We start from the raw sequence: 17,120 nt of genomic DNA on the forward strand, positions 1-17,120 counted from the left end.
AATTCTAGACTTCTTAGAATAAATTAATCTTTTATGACTTAAATTTTATTCAGTAGTTCTTTTCATTTTATTTGGAGACATGTTTTTATTAAATCATTCTTTTATGAAATAAATGTTTAGTGATATGAAAAATTGATAAGTTGAGATCTCTTACTGGGTTATACTTTATGAAAAATATGTGACATTCCTAGCCCTAGGGAAGAGGTATTACAAGTAGGCACAATAGCTTTCAAACCTGTGCAAGCTAGTGCTTGCGCTTCAGATGTTCCACCTCCGCCTCGCACATTCATGCTAGTATATGTTGCTTGCGTTTCAAGTGAAAGTGTGGGAACCCTTTTCTCGCCTTCGCCCATCCTGCCTGCCATTTCTTCCCCTTTCCTCGTTTGTTTGCCAGTCGCTCTCTTGTCCGGTTGCCCTTCTCCCATTTTTCTTTGCGTTGTCCACCTTCGACTTTCATGGACCAGATGATGCTTTTAACATATCCTCAATATTGATAAAGTCAATTATTCGATCCATAAATTCTTGCAATATAGATGGAGTTTTGTGCTAACTCTGACATGAATGGACTCTTAGGTCATATGTTGCCCAAAAGGACAACCAATTTTATGTTCTCATCATGAGCGTGAGTTGTTAGACATTCTTTGTTGAATTAGGCCATGCACTTCTTAAAGGGCTTGTTTTCTCAATGCGTCATGGTGAGGAGGTAAGAGGTCGGTTGTCTCCTTCCCCTGCTAGTCATGAGTTGCTTGAGGAACTACTGACCAAGCTTGCGATTGAACCGGTTTGCAGACTCCTAAACCACCATTTGCCATGCCTTTTAGGTTTAGAGGGAAGTTACAACATGCTATTTCTCTTGGGAATTTATGTAAGGTTATATGGGTTTTGAAAGTCTGTAGGTGTTCCACTCGTATCTTAGACCTATCCTGAAAGTTCTTTGTGGGGGAATAGATCAGAGGGAATCGCAACATTGAGAATGTCCATCGTGCTTAGGCAAGACAGTTCTTTCCGGTGACATAAAACATTGCTATTTGCATAGATCGTATATATTTCTCTCTTTAATAATGATTATCATATCTTGAACATAAAAAAGACTATTTACATAGATTATTTTTTTTTTTTAATTCTTTACGTGGAGTGACATGGTTCCATATTTTTTCATATTTCACATTATAAGAAATAAAGCTACAAATTGAAATTTTATATAATATATTATATTTATTTTATAATAAAAATAACTTTATCGCATCAAATCATCATAATTTATAAATTTATTTTTATGAAAATATTTATAGCCAAAACATTTCTCATTATCAAATTAAACCGCTAAATTATAAAATTACTTTTAGTACGGCTAATATTTGCAAGATAATACAGATTGAGAAATAGCACACTTCCTTTCCCGATCAAGGCAGAGTCAGATTGGAAAGAGACCTTAATAGGTAGTTTTCCATATGAACTTCATGTAATCGAAATCAAAAATCTGTACTTTACCCTCCAATTTCTACAGCTAGAGAGCAACCCGAGGTTCAGAAGCCTTCTCTTCTTATATCCAACCCACAAAAAATCTCATTCTCTTCAAATGTTCTTATTTTTAATGGATACCCATTTGTTTTTTCACTAATTGAGGTACCCAATTCTTGCCGATCCAGATTGGTCCGTGCTAGGGCTGTATCCGGGTTATTAAGTTCAGGTAAAATGCCGACAATCCACATACAGATCTCTCTGAATTAGAACCATGACTGCCGTATACTTTGTATTTTCTGCCTTTATGCTTTGTTTGGTTGTGGAGAAATGGAACGATTCATGTGTTTTGTGGTTTTCTGATTAATGTAAGTTTGTAAACCTGAAGTACTAGTCAGAGAGAGATTGATTTGCTTTGATAAGCTGAGCTTTTAGATTCTATGGCGAGAATTCAACGTGAACGAATTTCAAGTTGCTTCCTTTCCTTTATTTCCTTCTGCCTTTTGAGTTAAGCATTTTTGTCACTCCGCATGACTTTCCTTGTTTGTGGGGTTTATTGTTGTTATAATTCTTTATTATTTTAATTTTTTTTTCTCTCTGCATATAAATGTATTTTTCTTTGTTAGGCTTTGATTTCGTGATTGCAAGTCTTGACGTGGAGAAAACACATAAATTTTTAACTGGGAAAGTTTGACATTGGTGTTTTGGACCCATGAGAATCTTTGTAATTTTGAATGGAAATGATGGCTGAAGATAATTGCGATTGAAACTTTTGAAAATGAGTCGATCTCCTTCATTTACAGTGAAGACAGAACTTAGTCCAAAACTCAATCCTGAATCTCTGCAGCAATGGGTTGTGGCCTTTTGTATTATTAGATTTGATCTTGAGCAGGGTCAGCTTATTGAAGAGTGTTACCCACCTGACTGTCTTACACAAGATGAGGAACTTGAAATTGCTTTTAGTTCATTCCCGGATTCTGTTTCCCAGCACCAGAATCGCTCAAGTATTCACGACTGTATCTTCTTTTTTCGGTTTCGAAGAAGGGGTGATTCTCAGTTGGCTAATGTCTCTTCCTCCGAGATCTCAGAAGTTGATAAGGAGTTATCTCCAAAGAATATGGACATAAGAAATCTCAGAAGATCCAATACGAGAAATAACAATAAAGCTTCAAGATACATGTATGGTTATGTTTTTAATAGACAGAGACATGATGAGAGGCTAAAGCGAGGTGGGGAACAGAAGTCTGTGGTAATTTTGTCGCTCAGTCCTTACTCCAGTGTGTTTAAACCCTTGTTACAAATTATGGGTCCATTGTATTTTGATATTGGAAGGAAAGCTCTTGAGCATATCGCTGCGTATGTTTCGATGTGGCCTGCTCCTGTACCAGGTCAGCTAATGGAGCTTCCAATAGGGAATGCCATGCTTAAAGTGAGCTTGCCACCTGCTCATAGCTTGCCCTTGAAAAGTGGAATGTTTTTTGAAGAGTCTGTTTCCTTTATGGCTCCTTTACTTCCTAATAACCAGTCAGTACCCCAGGGTCTTTTCCATGATTCCGATATTTTTGGTACATTTCGGGGGCTTCTATTGCAGCTTTGGGTGTTGTGGGAGTTGTTACTCATCGGTGAGCCTATTCTCATCATTGCACCCACGCCTCCCCAATGTTGTGAGGCTGTAGCCAGCCTTGTGAGTTTGGTTGCACCACTACTATATAGTGTTGATTTTAGGCCTTATTTTACCATCCATGATCCTGTATTTGCGCACTTGAACTCACTTCAAGAAGGAGACATCTTTCCTCCAATGGTTTTGGGTGTGACAAACCTCTTTTTCCTTAAAGCTCTTCGTAACATCCCCCACATTGTTTCAGTTGGAAGCCCTTCTACAAACTCAAACCAACCTAATCTTGCAGCAAGGTCTTCTAGTGGCAAAATTTCTGTTAGATCCCAAGCATTTGGTCTTCAACAGCTTTCCTTGAAGCAGTTTTCTCCTTCAAATTTGTTAAGTGCTGTGAAGTTGAGAAGAGATGGTCCCCTTTGCCTTATGACGGAACATAAGGAAGCCATTTGGAGCACTTATGCTGCAACAACGAAACCGGACACTTCTATCTTGAATAGGCTTATAGATGCTGGCATGTCACCTAGGGTTGAGGAGTCAATGTCACTCGTTAACAATGAGATATTGCGGCGACATTTCTTGGAACTCACTACAAACTTTTTGGCCCCTTTTGGTCCATATTTTAGGAGTAAGACACCTTCAGAAGGCTCTTCTCCATTTGTTGACCCTCCCCCTCTCTCTCCATTTAATGCTGATGAATTTCTTGCAAGTTTGTCTGCAAGGGGTCCAGGGAAGTTCTTGTCGAAGAGAATGAAGTCTAATTGGATGGATTTATACAGGTAATTATTATTAACCACAACTACATTGTTTGCTACCTGTCTCCCTCCCGAATCTTTCTTATGTGTTGTTATCAACACATATGGCATTATTAAGTGATTCTTTTGGGCACCTCTAGTTGGTTACTTTTGTCAATTTAATCTATTAATTTCATTTTTTTTGAGATTGAGATGCTTTATATTTCTGTCAGGCGTTTTTTGAAAGGTTCCAACTTCATGCCATGGTTTCAAAGAAGGCGTGCTGTTGCTGAACAAGAACAACATAAACTGTGGAGACAGGCAAGGATGAAGACCGACATACAACAATTCATATCTAAAATGTCTGAGTTGGAAATTGTAGACTCATTTAATGCTATTGAAAGACATCTTCTTGAAGAACTACAGGTACTTCCCCTCATAGATAATATTCTATATTCTGCTTCTTGTTCCTATATATTCTCCAGACTTGGAGTAAATCAGATGTCTCTGCAGACCCTTAAATAGGCATTTGCAGCTTTCAAGTGAGCACCTTTATGTTAAAATTACATTCTATGAGCTCCGAATCATAATAAGGGAGCAGTGATCTTTTCATGGGAGTGTTAGAAGAACGGGGATCAACTGTTTGTTGTTACTGCAGTGAGGATTAAGGCTACGTTTAGGTAGTGAGAATACCTGAGAAGTGTTGAGAATGTTTGTGAATAGTTATGAGTAGAGATTGGAGTGAGTTTGTGGGTCCCATTGAGAGTATTTTGAGTTGTTTGGATGTGTGAAATATGTTGAGTTGTTGACTTTTGGATAGGTAGTTGAAAAAGGTGTGGGTCCCATAAATATTATAGTGATTTTATTTTTAGTAATAAATATTATAGTGATTTTATTATATTAATAAATATTGTAGTGATTTTATTTTATTTTTATATATAATAATGATAAATATTATAATGATTTTATTTTTAATTTATATATAATAGTGATAAATATTATAATGATTTTATTTTTATATATATAATAGTGATAAATATTATAGTAATTTTATTTTTTATTTATATATTATAGTGATTTTATTTTTTATTTATATATTATAGTGATTTTATCTTTTATTTATGTATAATAGTGATAAATATTATAGTGATTTTATCTTTTATTTATATATAATAGTGATAAATATTATAGTGATTTTATCTTTTATTTATATATTATAGTGATAAATATTATAGTGATTTTATTTTTTATTTATATATTATAGTGATAAATATTATAGTGGTTTTATTTATATATTATAGTGATTTTATTTTTTATTTATATATAATAGTGATAAATATTATAGTGATTTTATTTTTTCTTTATATTTAATAGTGATAAATATTATAGTGATTTTATTTATATATTATAGTGATTTTATATTTTATTTATATATAATAGTGATAAATATTATAGTGATTTTATTTTCTTATTTATATATAATAGTGATAAATATTATAGTGGTTTTTGAAAAGATTTTGGTATGTTTGGCATGTAGAGTATTTCTAATAGTACGAGAATACTTGGAAAGTGTTGAGGTATGTTGGCTACCCAAACGTAGCCTAAGATCTGAAAGACGATTTATTAATTAATGGTATAACGACTAGTTTTTCAACTTGTCATCCTAGTAATTGTATGATTAAAGTGGAAGTAGATAATAATGTTGGGCTAAGGAGGAGTCGAAGCATTTGCTCTGAATTTCCAAGTATCAGTGAATGCCAAGTCAACTTTTGATGTTATCAATCTCTCTCCTTCAAGCTTCCAACTTGTGATGCCTACAAACATGACATTTTTTAAAGATGGTAATAAAGAATAAATAACTAAAAGATGGGAGAGAGGTGGTAGGTAAATTTGATTCTCAAGCAATGGTCTTGAGTGGAAAGCAACCAGAAAAAGAAAAAGGGGGACTGGGAGAGAGGATGAGTGGTCAAAGGAAGGGGTGAATTTATATATGTTCACTGCTTAACTCAGTTATTATGCCACTTCTCTGCATGAATTCATAAGTGGAAGGAGTATATGTGTGTGTGTATATATATATATTATATATATATATATACATATACATAGACACACCCCATAGCTTCCTTAGCTCCTCAAACATCCTTTTGGTTTGAGTTTGTTGAAACCTGAACCCCAATTACCAATCTCAGGTTGAAAACCTCGGTTCGGGTTGGATAGTAATTTGCACAAACCCTAGCTTGATTCAGGTTTAGGAGCATTTGTGGATCTAGGGTTAGAATTTTAGGGAAATGAGGTTATGGTTCAAAGATTGACTTGGATTCGAAATTATTGGTGGAGATCTCTTGACGCCAAAAATCTAGAGCATTGTGGTTGAAAGAAGGCGATCGAAGTACAAAGTTCTTCCATAGAGTGGCCATTCTCATAGGAGAATTAATACCATTGAAATGCTGAATATAAACGGCGTGGCTAATACAAAGACTCCTGTGATTCGAGAGCATGTTGCTGATTTTTTTGAACACTTACTGAATAGGTGGGATGGTGGCCAAAGCTCGATGAACTAGCTTTTGAGTCCATAGATCCACAAAGTGTTTCGTGGTTGGAGAGACCCTTTGAGGAAGTGAAGGTTCATGGTGTGGCGAGAAAAATGGTTAAAGATAAAGCATTTGGTCCTGATGGTTTCTTTATGGGATTTTTTCAAACATGTTGAGATGTGGTGAAGAAGGATTTAATGAAGGTGTTTCAAGAATTTTTTTCGGTTGGAAAATTTGAAAAAAGCCTAAATGCCACTTTTATTGCATTTATCCCTAAGAAGCTTGGGGCAACGGAAGTGAAAGATTATCGACCCATTAGCCTCGTAAATGGGGTGTATAAGATTATATACAAGGTGCTTGCAAATCGTTTAGGGGAGGTGTTGGGAAAGATTATTTCGAAATCCCAAAACGCTTTTGTAAAGGTTAGGAAAATTCTGAACTTAGTTCTCATTGCCAATGAATGCCTAGATAGTAGATTAAAATCTGGCAATAAAGGGATTTTCTGTAAATTAGATATAGAAAAGGCTTATGATCATGTGAATTGGGAGTTCTTAATTTACTTGCTTGAGAGGTGTGGATTTGGGGAGAGATGGTGTTCGTGGATCAGATGGTGCATCTCAATGGTGAAGTTTTCAGTGTTAGTAAATGGTAGTCCAGCTGATTTCTTTAACAGCTCGTGAGGCCTAAGACAAGGGGATCCTTTGTCTCCGCTTTTATCTGTCATAGTTATGGAGGTGCTTAGCAGAATGATCTCGACCTTGGTTAATAGTGGTTTTGTGACTGGTTTCTTGGTTGGTGACCCCAATAGGGGTACTCTTAACATTTATCATTTATTGTTTGCAAATGATACACTGATTTTTTGTGAGGCAGAACAAAACCAGATGAGGGCATTGATGGCTCTCTTACTTTGTTTTGAAGCGACATCTGGTTTGAAAGTGAACTTAGACAAATCAGAGTTAGTGCCAGTTGGTAATGTTCACAACATCTGACAATTGGCTAACATTCTTGGATGTATGGTTTTTTTTTTCTTCCCATGAATTACCTTGGTCTTCCATTGGGGGCAGCATCATGCGCTAAATCAATTTGGGATACAGTGATTGAGAAGTTTGAATGTAGATTAGCTGGTTGGAAGAGATTGTACTTGTCGAAAGGTGGCCGGATCACCTTAATCAAAAGCACTCTGTCTAATTTACCAACGTATTTCTTATCACTATTCCCAATTCTTGCAAGTGAAGGCGACTCGGATTGAGAAATTGCACCGAGATTTTTTTTTGGAGTGGTATAGGGGATGAATTCAAATTCCACCTGGTCAAGTGAGATAAGGTATGCTCTCCTATTTCTTCCGGTGGGTTGGGAATCAGAAATCTACAGATCTTTAATAGGGCTTTACTTTGGAAATGGTTGTGGAGATACACCATGGGAGTGGGAGTTTGGAAGCATATTCGACGAGGGTGGTGGGGTTTTTACCCATCACACTAGACTTATATTGGGAGATGGTTCTAGAATTAAATTCTGGAGCGACCTATGGTGTGGTGATAACGTCCTTAAAGATTCATTCCCTTCAGTTTTCAGGATTGCTTATGAAAAAGAAGCTTCAGTGGTTGATAACTTGACGTTATGGTGATATCTGGAGATCAAGTCCAGTGGAACGTGAACTTTAGTAGGGCTGCCCAAGATTGGGAAATTGGTAGTTTTGAGGATTTTTTTCGTCTTCTATACTCCATGAGACCGAACTTTCAAGGAGTTGACAGGTTGTGGTGGATACCCATAGGTAAAGGCATATTCTCTATTCACTCTTTCTATAAGCCTCTCACACAATTGCAAGACAATAAATTTCCATGGAAGAGGATTTGGCAAAATAGGACGCGTCCTGAAGCGACATTTTTTGTTTGGTCATCCTCTTTGGGGAGGATTTTGACGATGAACAACTTACGGAAACGGGAGCTGATCATAGTAGACTGGTGTTGTATGTGCAAGAAAAGTAGCGAGACTGTGGATCATCTTCTACTGCATTGCGAGGTTGTTAGAGTGCTATGGGATGATGTGTTCTGAAGGTTAGAGCGAGCTTGGGTCATGCCCACCAGAGTGGTTGAGTTGGCTAGTCAGACAAATCTAGGAGGGGCTCTGCAAATCACAACTAAGTGGAAAATGGTGCCTATTTGCATCCTGTGGAGCTTATGGCAAGAGCGAAATGACCGGATGTTTGAAGACAGAACGCTCTATAGAGGAATTTAGATCACTTTTTGTTAGAGCATTATTTTTATGGGCTATAGCTGTAGATTTTAATGGCCTTGGCCTTCATGATTTCCTTGTTTCTTTTTCTTCTTCCTAGATAGGCGTTAACTCGTGTATACCTTCTTGTATACTTGGGCTAAGCCTATTATTATTACTTCAATCGTTTACTTATAAAAAATGTTATATAGGAAAGAAGATAAAATGTTCTAGATCTTTAAAATTCCAATTTGTCTAATTATTGGCATGACCTTGCAAATCATTTTAAATTTAAATGGCCAAATTTATTGTCATTTAACACAAGAATGGATGATGTGGCTCAACAGGAACAAAGTTGTTCTTTCATAAATTATATATGTCACAAATATTAATAATCCCATTAATCAAGTTCTTATTATAATTATGATGGAATATCAGCTATATAGATCCAATGACTAGTCTTCTAGGACTAGGATTAGGAATCCTAATTTGACTAGCAAGGAAATTTTCAGGAAAACCCATAAAAGACTCTTAATACTATAAGAAATTATATAATAATCTTGAACAAACACAACTCACAAATTAATGACTTAGATTAAAAGCTATTTTAACCCTAGACTCAAGCTTCAAAACCTTATATGACTCATGTCAATCTGTTGTTATCTGTGAGCTCCACACAAGAAAGTTTTCAAGTGCTAAAACTGAAAATTACAGTAACTTGACTTTCCTTTACATGCCTGCATCATTATCCCCCTATTGGTAGAATCTTGGGCGGCCATGAGTTTTGAAGTGTCAAGTTACAAGAATCTTTGAACTTGGAACATACATGGACGTTTATTTTACTTTTGGAAGCAACAATGTTGACATTTGACATCTTTACAGCCCAATGTTCTGTTTGTCTTGCACCGTTATAATCTCCATCACCGTGAATTCTTTACACTCTTCATTACAGCTAAAATTCTAACCTTATGATTTTCATATAGCGATCGAGTAAGGCATTGTCATCACTTCCAGTTTTCCTTGCTGGTCCTTTGCAGCATCAATTTTAACATCATAGCCTTGCTTTTGTGAAATTTCTAGAACTGTTTCTTATGATGATGAACAAGAGGAGTCAGTTCTTGCTTTGCAAAATATTGTTTAAAATATTTACCGACTAGTGCTATTCCAACTGCAGTTGTCATTGCTTCATTTTCCTCCAAAGTAGTTTTAACAATTCCCACTTTGCCTTTAAGCTTGGTTTTTTTATTTTTATTTTTTTTCTTACTATTCTTCTGATCTTCCTTGAGAATGTTGAATTAGGAAACAAGTTCAATGTTTGTGAATTAAAAGGAAGAAAATAAAAATTTATGTTGAAGGAGGATTGGATCCTTATCTCTGATACCAAACTGATGTAGGATAAAGTATAAACTAGAGAAAATCTGTCTACATGTGCTTTTGGTCCGCTTACAGTTGGGGGAATCTGTGGATTAAGAACTTAAAATTATAATTCTAGCATAAGCACCATTTTTTGAAGCAATATTTTTGATAACTCTGCAGCTGTATTTGGGAAAGGGCTTGGTTTGGGGATGTAAAGAAGAAGAAAAGGAGATAATATGCTGCTGTTCAGAAGTTATGTGAAAAGTGACATGAATGGTAACAATTTTGCCTAAAGAAGAAGAGGAAGGGAGAGAAGAACAGTCTAGGAAAATGTCTTCAATGACATACAACACTCATAATTACCTTAATCAGATTTGAATTTTGAATCCAATGAGCAATATTTGTGTAGTCATTGAGTCTTACTTAAGCCACTCGGTCTATTACTCTTAATTTGGCACTAATAAAGACTTCTAATACTAAATTTTAGAATAATCTACACCAAACATAATTGAGAAATTGTTCCCAAGAAAGGAATGCGCGATGCTTCGAAGATAAGGAACGCACAATGGCTGAGTTGAAGAATTTTTTTCTCCACACTTTAATGTGCTGGTTTTCTGCTATTGTATTGCATGGTGATAATGTGCATGATTTCTTGTCTTTAATTTATCGCTCTTAGAATGTAATTAGGGGTCCTTCTGTATACTTCCTGTGTAAAGGGCTATGTTTATTTCTCTTATATATATAATATTGATCTCTTACTTATAAAAAAAGAAAAGAAATTGTTCCCAAATTAACATTGTGTGCATGAATTTATGAGATTTAAGATGATGTCCTTGAGGATGAAGATGTGCATAATGCATGAATTTTGGTGATTGATCTATAGGAATTGGATGATCCTATTTGGTCCAATACCTAGTGGAAGACTCCTATGATCCTTTCATTATAGTATCTATTAAAGGTCTTGGATAAGAAACCCCATGTATAGTAGCATAATGACTCATTCAGCCTTCAAAATCCTTCAAGCATTGCCTCAATCCATTTTTGTTGTGAGCTCTATACCGGAAAAGTTTCAAGTTGCCAAAGTAAACATTACAGCAGTTTGACTTTTCTTTCACGGCTGTACCACTAGAAGTTGCTCTACCACTATTTTCCTAAATTAGGAGATCAGGAGATGTTAGAAATTAGGCTGGCTGATGTAACTTTTCAGTGTTAGACTGAACTCATTTGTTCCACATTTTAATAAGTTCTACCCTGGTTTGAGAACACTTAGAGATAATATGTAATCATTTTCTCTTTTGTTGCTTTTTGTGACCCAATCCTAAGAGTACTCAATGCAGTTTACTTGGCTTTCAATGTGGTAACAGTACATGTGAAATATGGCACACATGTAGCCATCTAATGCTATAAAAACTACATGAAGAGACCGGCAGTATTATTTTTTGATATGTAAAAATTTTTTTATTAATCCGCGTAATTAGGCATATCCTAGGTACGTATATAAGAGATAACCTAATTACAAGCTTAGTGCTGTGAAAATCAGTATAAAAGTCATTAAAGCTAGTCCCATTCAATACAATGGCTGAGGCCCAAAGTAACAATGTATGAAAGAAAAAGTCTCTAAAGCCTCCCATTGATCGTTCCCTGTTGTCGAAGCAGCGGCCATTCCTTTCATTCCATATACACCACATTAAGCATAGTGGCACCATCTTCCAAACAGCGGCAATTTGACGATTACCCTGAATTCCTCTCCAGCATAACAATAAGTCAATCACCCTCCTAGGCATGACCTAGGCAATGCCAAACCTAGAGAAGATTTCATCCCATAGAGCCTTAACCACATGAAGAGACAAGAATTATTGAGGAAGTAAAAGAAATAGAATAAAGTTGACTTCTGAGGAGTAGCTTAGAGAGAAGTTTGTATTATCCATTTACGGGGATCTGGCTTATAATAATTGCTTTGAGAGTGTGCAGTGATTTTTGTTTCTTACAGTTCCTACTAGTCTATGTAAATATCAATTGCATCTTCATTGTTAAAAGTAAATAGCAGTCTCTTAAGGAACTTCTACACCTGTAGATTGCGATACCCCATATGATAAGGATAAGAGTAGGTAGTGTATGAGATCCCACATTGCTTGGGAATGAGAAGTTCTTACTCTTTATAATGTTCTAATGAGGCTCAAATTGTATCATTGACTAGTCCTTTTAGAGTATAAGCCATGTGGTTAGGGCTTTCCATTAGGGCGTTACAAATGGTATCAAAGCCTATCCTAGTAAAAAATGTGGGACTTGAGCCGTACCACCTATGACGGACTGGCCCGATGAGGACATTGAGAATTTAAGGAGAGTAGATTGTGGTATCCCATATGATAAGGATAATGGTAGGTGGTGTATGGGACCCCGCAGTGCTTGGGAATGAGAAATTCTTGCTCTTTATAATGTTCCAATGAATCTCAAATTATATCATTGACTAGTCCTTTTGGAGTATAGGCCATGTGGTTAGGGATTTCCATTGTAGCGTTACAAATGGTATCCCTGTCAGAAATATGGAACTTGAGTCGTGCCACCTACAACGGACTGGCCCGACGAGGACGTCGAGAATTTAAGGGGGTAGATTGTGATGCCCCATATGATATGGATAATGGTAGGTGGTGTATGAGATCCCACATTACTTGGGAATGAGAAGTTCTTGTTCCTTATAATGTTCCAATAGGGCTCCAATTGTATCATTGACTAATCATTTTGGAGTATAGACCATATGATTAGGGCTTTCCATTGGGGCATTATATAGATACTGTCAAAATGGGTAGTAGTTTACAGTGTTTCTCCTTTGTACTACAAATGATTGAGCTAGATATGCAAAGTTCCATATGTTACTGTAAATTTGTAATGTTATCACGCAGCTATATAGTGAATGTGCCAGTAATTTTTATTGTTCAGTTCACATGAATATGTCAACCGTCTTTATTTTATCTTTTGTTTGTTTCTTTATTTCTTTATCTTTTTATGTTTGGATCATTAGTCTCAATATCCCTGGATGATTCATTTGGCTATGCAAAGAGAATTTTTCATAAAGGCAGAAGTACTACATTTTGCTTTATGTGAAATATACTTATATGTGGATTGGCTTTTCTTGTAATGAAAAGATATATGCCATGCCAGTACATTTACATTCCTGCCAAATGCAATCTTCACAGCTGCAGCATTCTGGAAGGGCCAGTGCAGACTCTGCATCATCTTGCCAGAAACTGAAAGGAGACCTACGAACAGTTTTCTCGGTTCTTCCTAAGGACATGCAGCAGCTTCTGCTTTTCAACCCACAAAGAGCAGCTCTTCTACAAGGAAGTTCTGAACTGACGAAACTTCCCGGTCGCCCATTGGTGCAAGTTGGTGTGGTATCTTCCACTTCACCCAGATAATACTGGGAAATTGATTGACCTGGTATCTTCCACTTCACCCAGATAATACTGGGATATTGATTGACTAAGGTATGGATGGGCTTCTCATGCTGCCAAAGGACAGCGAGTGTGGTTATTTTGTAGCTCCGTTATCAGACTGAAATTAGTTCTGTCTTTTGTGCACAAATGATCTACAAGGTAAGATGAAAATCTACAGTCTGAATTCCTCATCAGATCATTGCTAACCACTAATAATATCATTATTTCAACTTTGTGGTCTCCAAATAAACAGATACACAAGAATCACGAAACTCTTCATTGTATCACCTTTTCCCAAGCACACTTGAGATAATTGGAACTCCACAAACAAATCTTATGGGGTTGGTTGTTTTTTTTGTCCGGTAATTTATTGGCACCGGTTATTCGGTAAACTAGTCTGGCTAATCCCGGGGGTGTCTAGGCTGATGAGGAGTTCACTGCAAGTGCACTTCAAAAATTATTGTGGGGTTGGTGTTTGCCACTTTAGTACAATAGCTTACAGTAACCAGTGTTCAGCATGTGAAGGATTATGACAAATGAAATCCGTTTCCTATATGGTATACTTGATCTATACCTTTCATTGGTTCCTAGAATTCCTAGAAAAAGCAAACTCCAGCATGGCTACACTGCATTGTTTCGGTTGGTATGGTTTGTCATTAATCGAAATAGTGACAGAAACAACATACCATTGAAACTCAATCAGATTAATTAATCAGTATATCCTCACTTGTATTCATAAACTTCAATCGCTTGAATCTCATTTCGTGTGTTCTCTTTTATATCTTCTTGAATCTCATTTGTCCTTTCTATAAAAAAACCATTTTTATATGGAAATATTTATTTGCTAGCCTACTTATTGATACACCAGGAACTCTACTAATGTGAAAGCCTCTTTACTCATTTTTAAGGGGAAGTTTGGATACAAAAAAATCTCGTCTCATCTCTTCTAATCATTACAGTTTTTTCAAGTTTCCACAAAAATTACAATAAACAGTTTAATTTTTTCAAATTTCAAAATAATAATAATATTAAAAAAATAATATTTTAATAATATTTTATTCAACATTTATCTTAATTCACTATCCAAATCTCTCTCCGTCCCACATTAAGTGGTGCGTTTTTACACCAGTTTGTAAATAACAAAACTCTTTCATATATCATGATTATTTTTGTATGGCAGACACCTTTAAGCTACAATTGTACTAGGATTCCATCCCTCATGAGAGAGAAGAAATGAATGAAGTTGTGAAAACAGGACCACTTGCAAATCTTATCTCCGCCATAAATCTTGAGATCTTTATTAATTGAACATTGATGGCTGAACACGACATTCTTTGCTTGTCTCTTTTATTTTTTCTAATAAATTCTTTGATTGTTTCTAATGTTGAAATCTTTATAGATATCTTAAGAGTCTGTACCAGTCTCTCAAATCCTGCATGGGTCCTGTCATTCTCCTTCTCCTTCCCTCCACGGCATGAGACTGGTGACTTGCCACAGAAATAGACAGCAATTTCATTAAAAATAAACAAAGTTCAACAAAAGGTAAGACAGACTTATATTTTAAGAAAGTGATTGGGGTTTGGCTTAAACAATTAAGCTATTATCTCTCATTGACAGTTCCTCTTAAAAGTTGGCAAATGAAACCTAAATATTTGGTATTTTTCTTTAAAAAAAAAAAAAAAAGAAGAAAAATCATCACCAATATCTAGCACAAGGGTTTGTTTCTGTATGAGCTGGTATGTGTTTACCCTTTTGAGTTAAAAGAATGAGTTTTGTTATTCATCATCCATATACATCATACATTACTTTTTTTTTAAAAAAATTATTTTTAATTTTTTTTTTTTGGTTTTATTCTTTTTAAACTTATCAAATTCTTCTACTTATCATTCATATACCACACATTTAGTAAGAGAAAAAAATAAAAATAAAAAATAAAAAAAGTGTGGTATGTGGAGATGATGAATATAATTTTTCTAAAAGAACAGGTTTTGTCCATAGTTAAAAGACCTATGCAAGCATCTAAGCAGCATCTTGAGATGATACCATATTATCAATGAAGGAATTACATTGGTGTGAATGCTAAAAGATTATAATTTAGAGGCAAATTTGATTTAAGATTTTTTTATATTTTAATAATATGAGAAGAAAGGAGATATCCTTAACAATTTACACTTGTATTAGAACGTAAGACTTTTTATAATATATATATATATATAAATAATTCTTCTCATCAGTTACTATTGACTACTTCACATCTTATGAAAAAAATTAAAAAAAGTTACCAGGTATAAAGTATGAGGATGAATAGTAACTGATGCATAACAAAATCTTTATATATATATGTATATATATGTATGTATATATATATATATCGCATAGAAACTTTTTCAAGTGAGTGTTATAGTCATAAATAAATTTTTAAATTAACGTGATTTAATATAGTATGTTAAATTATAAAATTATTTTTATTATAAAATAGATATAATATATAAAAACAAGCGAATTTATTTTTATGAAAGTCGTATGGTTACATCATGACGAAGGCTAGTACTCTTTCAAAACGAAAGGAAGGCTGTTATACACGAGGGAGGGCAAAATGTGTGGGTGCATTTTAGCCAAAAGTTGAAATGGAGAATTGGCCACGTCTGCGCAATGCAAAAGCTCTGTCATTCCCCATGTTCCCCGAGAGCGCGTTGTATCCACTAACCAGCCCTCTTTGTTAAGAGAGTAACATAGTCATAAAAAGATTATATAAAAATAAATTTATAAATTGATGTATTTTATATAATTTGTCAGATTTGATTTCTAATAAAAATAATTTTAAAATTTAATAAATCAAATCAAGTCATATCAATTTATAAGATTACTTTTATATAATCACTTTATGATTAGAGTATTTCTCTTTTGTTAATATCTCTGGCTCATGTCACAAATTTTGGAATTAAATTGGAGAATGAAAACATTAAAAATTATAAAATCTTATTTCTTCAAATATATTTTATATATATAAAAAATTTATAATCTAACATCTCAAATCATTATTTTGTAAAATGATTTCTTGTTTTATTCTTTTAAACTCAATTTAGTAAATATATACACACATTTTGTTTATGTACAATATCGGAAATCTAGCCCTTTAAATTTCCTTTAGTTACGAAGAGATTATATAAAAATAAACTTACAAACTGACGTGACTTGATATAGTACGTTAGATTGTACAACTACTTTTATTATAAAATAGATATAACGTATCATATGAAATTATGTCAATTTGTGAGATCTCTTTATGATCGTAGCACTATTCTAAATTTTTGAAGGCTAAAATTATGAATATTTGATCTTCTTTTAAGGTTATGAATAGTTTTTTGTAAAATTATGAATATTTTGAGGTTGATATTAATTTTAGCTCCTCCGTATGAGAAAGAAGGTAAACTAGTAGGATGCTTAGGATGGGATTTCAAAGGCTTTTGGATTTTTGAGGGCGTGAAGGAAAATCATAGTAAAGGGAGCGTGGTTGAGGGCAGCTTGTGATGATGGTATTTTGAAAGATTCTCCGTCTCCATGATTGGAAATGTCGCACCCCCAAGCGAAAACGATGGCATTTACAAGTTCATTTTTTACACCAAAAAGAATGGAAAATTTCACTTTCTATTCTTAACTCTCAAGAATTTTACAACTTTGTATAGTTCAGAACTAACAAAATTGATACATTAGATATTTAATTATAAAAAACTGACTCTTTGCACTTGAGGACAAGTTTGGATATTAAGAATATTTCAGA

At 34.7% G+C, this 17,120-nt stretch overlaps 1 protein-coding gene across 3 annotated transcripts; it reads left to right on the top strand.

Annotated features, from left to right (window-relative positions):
• The first annotated feature begins 1,349 nt into the window (after positions 1–1,349).
• Positions 1,350–13,569, top strand: LOC121242930 (protein DENND6B). 3 transcript variants are annotated; one of them, XM_041140939.1, is made up of 5 exons: positions 1,350–1,690; positions 2,088–3,852; positions 4,041–4,233; positions 13,049–13,330; positions 13,377–13,569. In XM_041140939.1, the coding sequence occupies exons 2-4, from the start codon at positions 2,240–2,242 to the stop codon at positions 13,319–13,321; spliced, it is 2,079 nt and encodes a 692-aa protein (XP_040996873.1). In that variant the 5' UTR covers positions 1,350–1,690; positions 2,088–2,239; the 3' UTR covers positions 13,322–13,330; positions 13,377–13,569. The 3 variants fall into 3 exon arrangements, with proteins under 3 accessions (XP_040996873.1, XP_040996875.1, XP_040996874.1); XM_041140941.1 differs by having other exon boundaries at positions 13,100–13,330; XM_041140940.1 differs by lacking the exon at positions 13,377–13,569 and having other exon boundaries at positions 13,049–13,335.
• The last annotated feature ends 3,551 nt before the right edge of the window (positions 13,570–17,120 follow it).

Source organism: Juglans microcarpa x Juglans regia, chromosome 8D (genome assembly GCF_004785595.1).
Source record: "Juglans microcarpa x Juglans regia isolate MS1-56 chromosome 8D, Jm3101_v1.0, whole genome shotgun sequence".
NCBI lineage: Eukaryota > Viridiplantae > Streptophyta > Magnoliopsida > Fagales > Juglandaceae > Juglans > Juglans microcarpa x Juglans regia.

Coding starts and splice junctions, on each gene's coding strand:
- LOC121242930 (XM_041140939.1), top strand. CDS start 2,240: ATGAGTCGATCTCCTTCATTTACAGTGAAGACAGAACTTAGTCCAAAA. Junction 3,853..4,040: donor AATTGGATGGATTTATACAG/GTAATTATTATT, acceptor TATTTCTGTCAG/GCGTTTTTTGAAAGGTTCCA. Junction 4,234..13,048: donor ATCTTCTTGAAGAACTACAG/GTACTTCCCCTC, acceptor TGTAATGAAAAG/ATATATGCCATGCCAGTACA.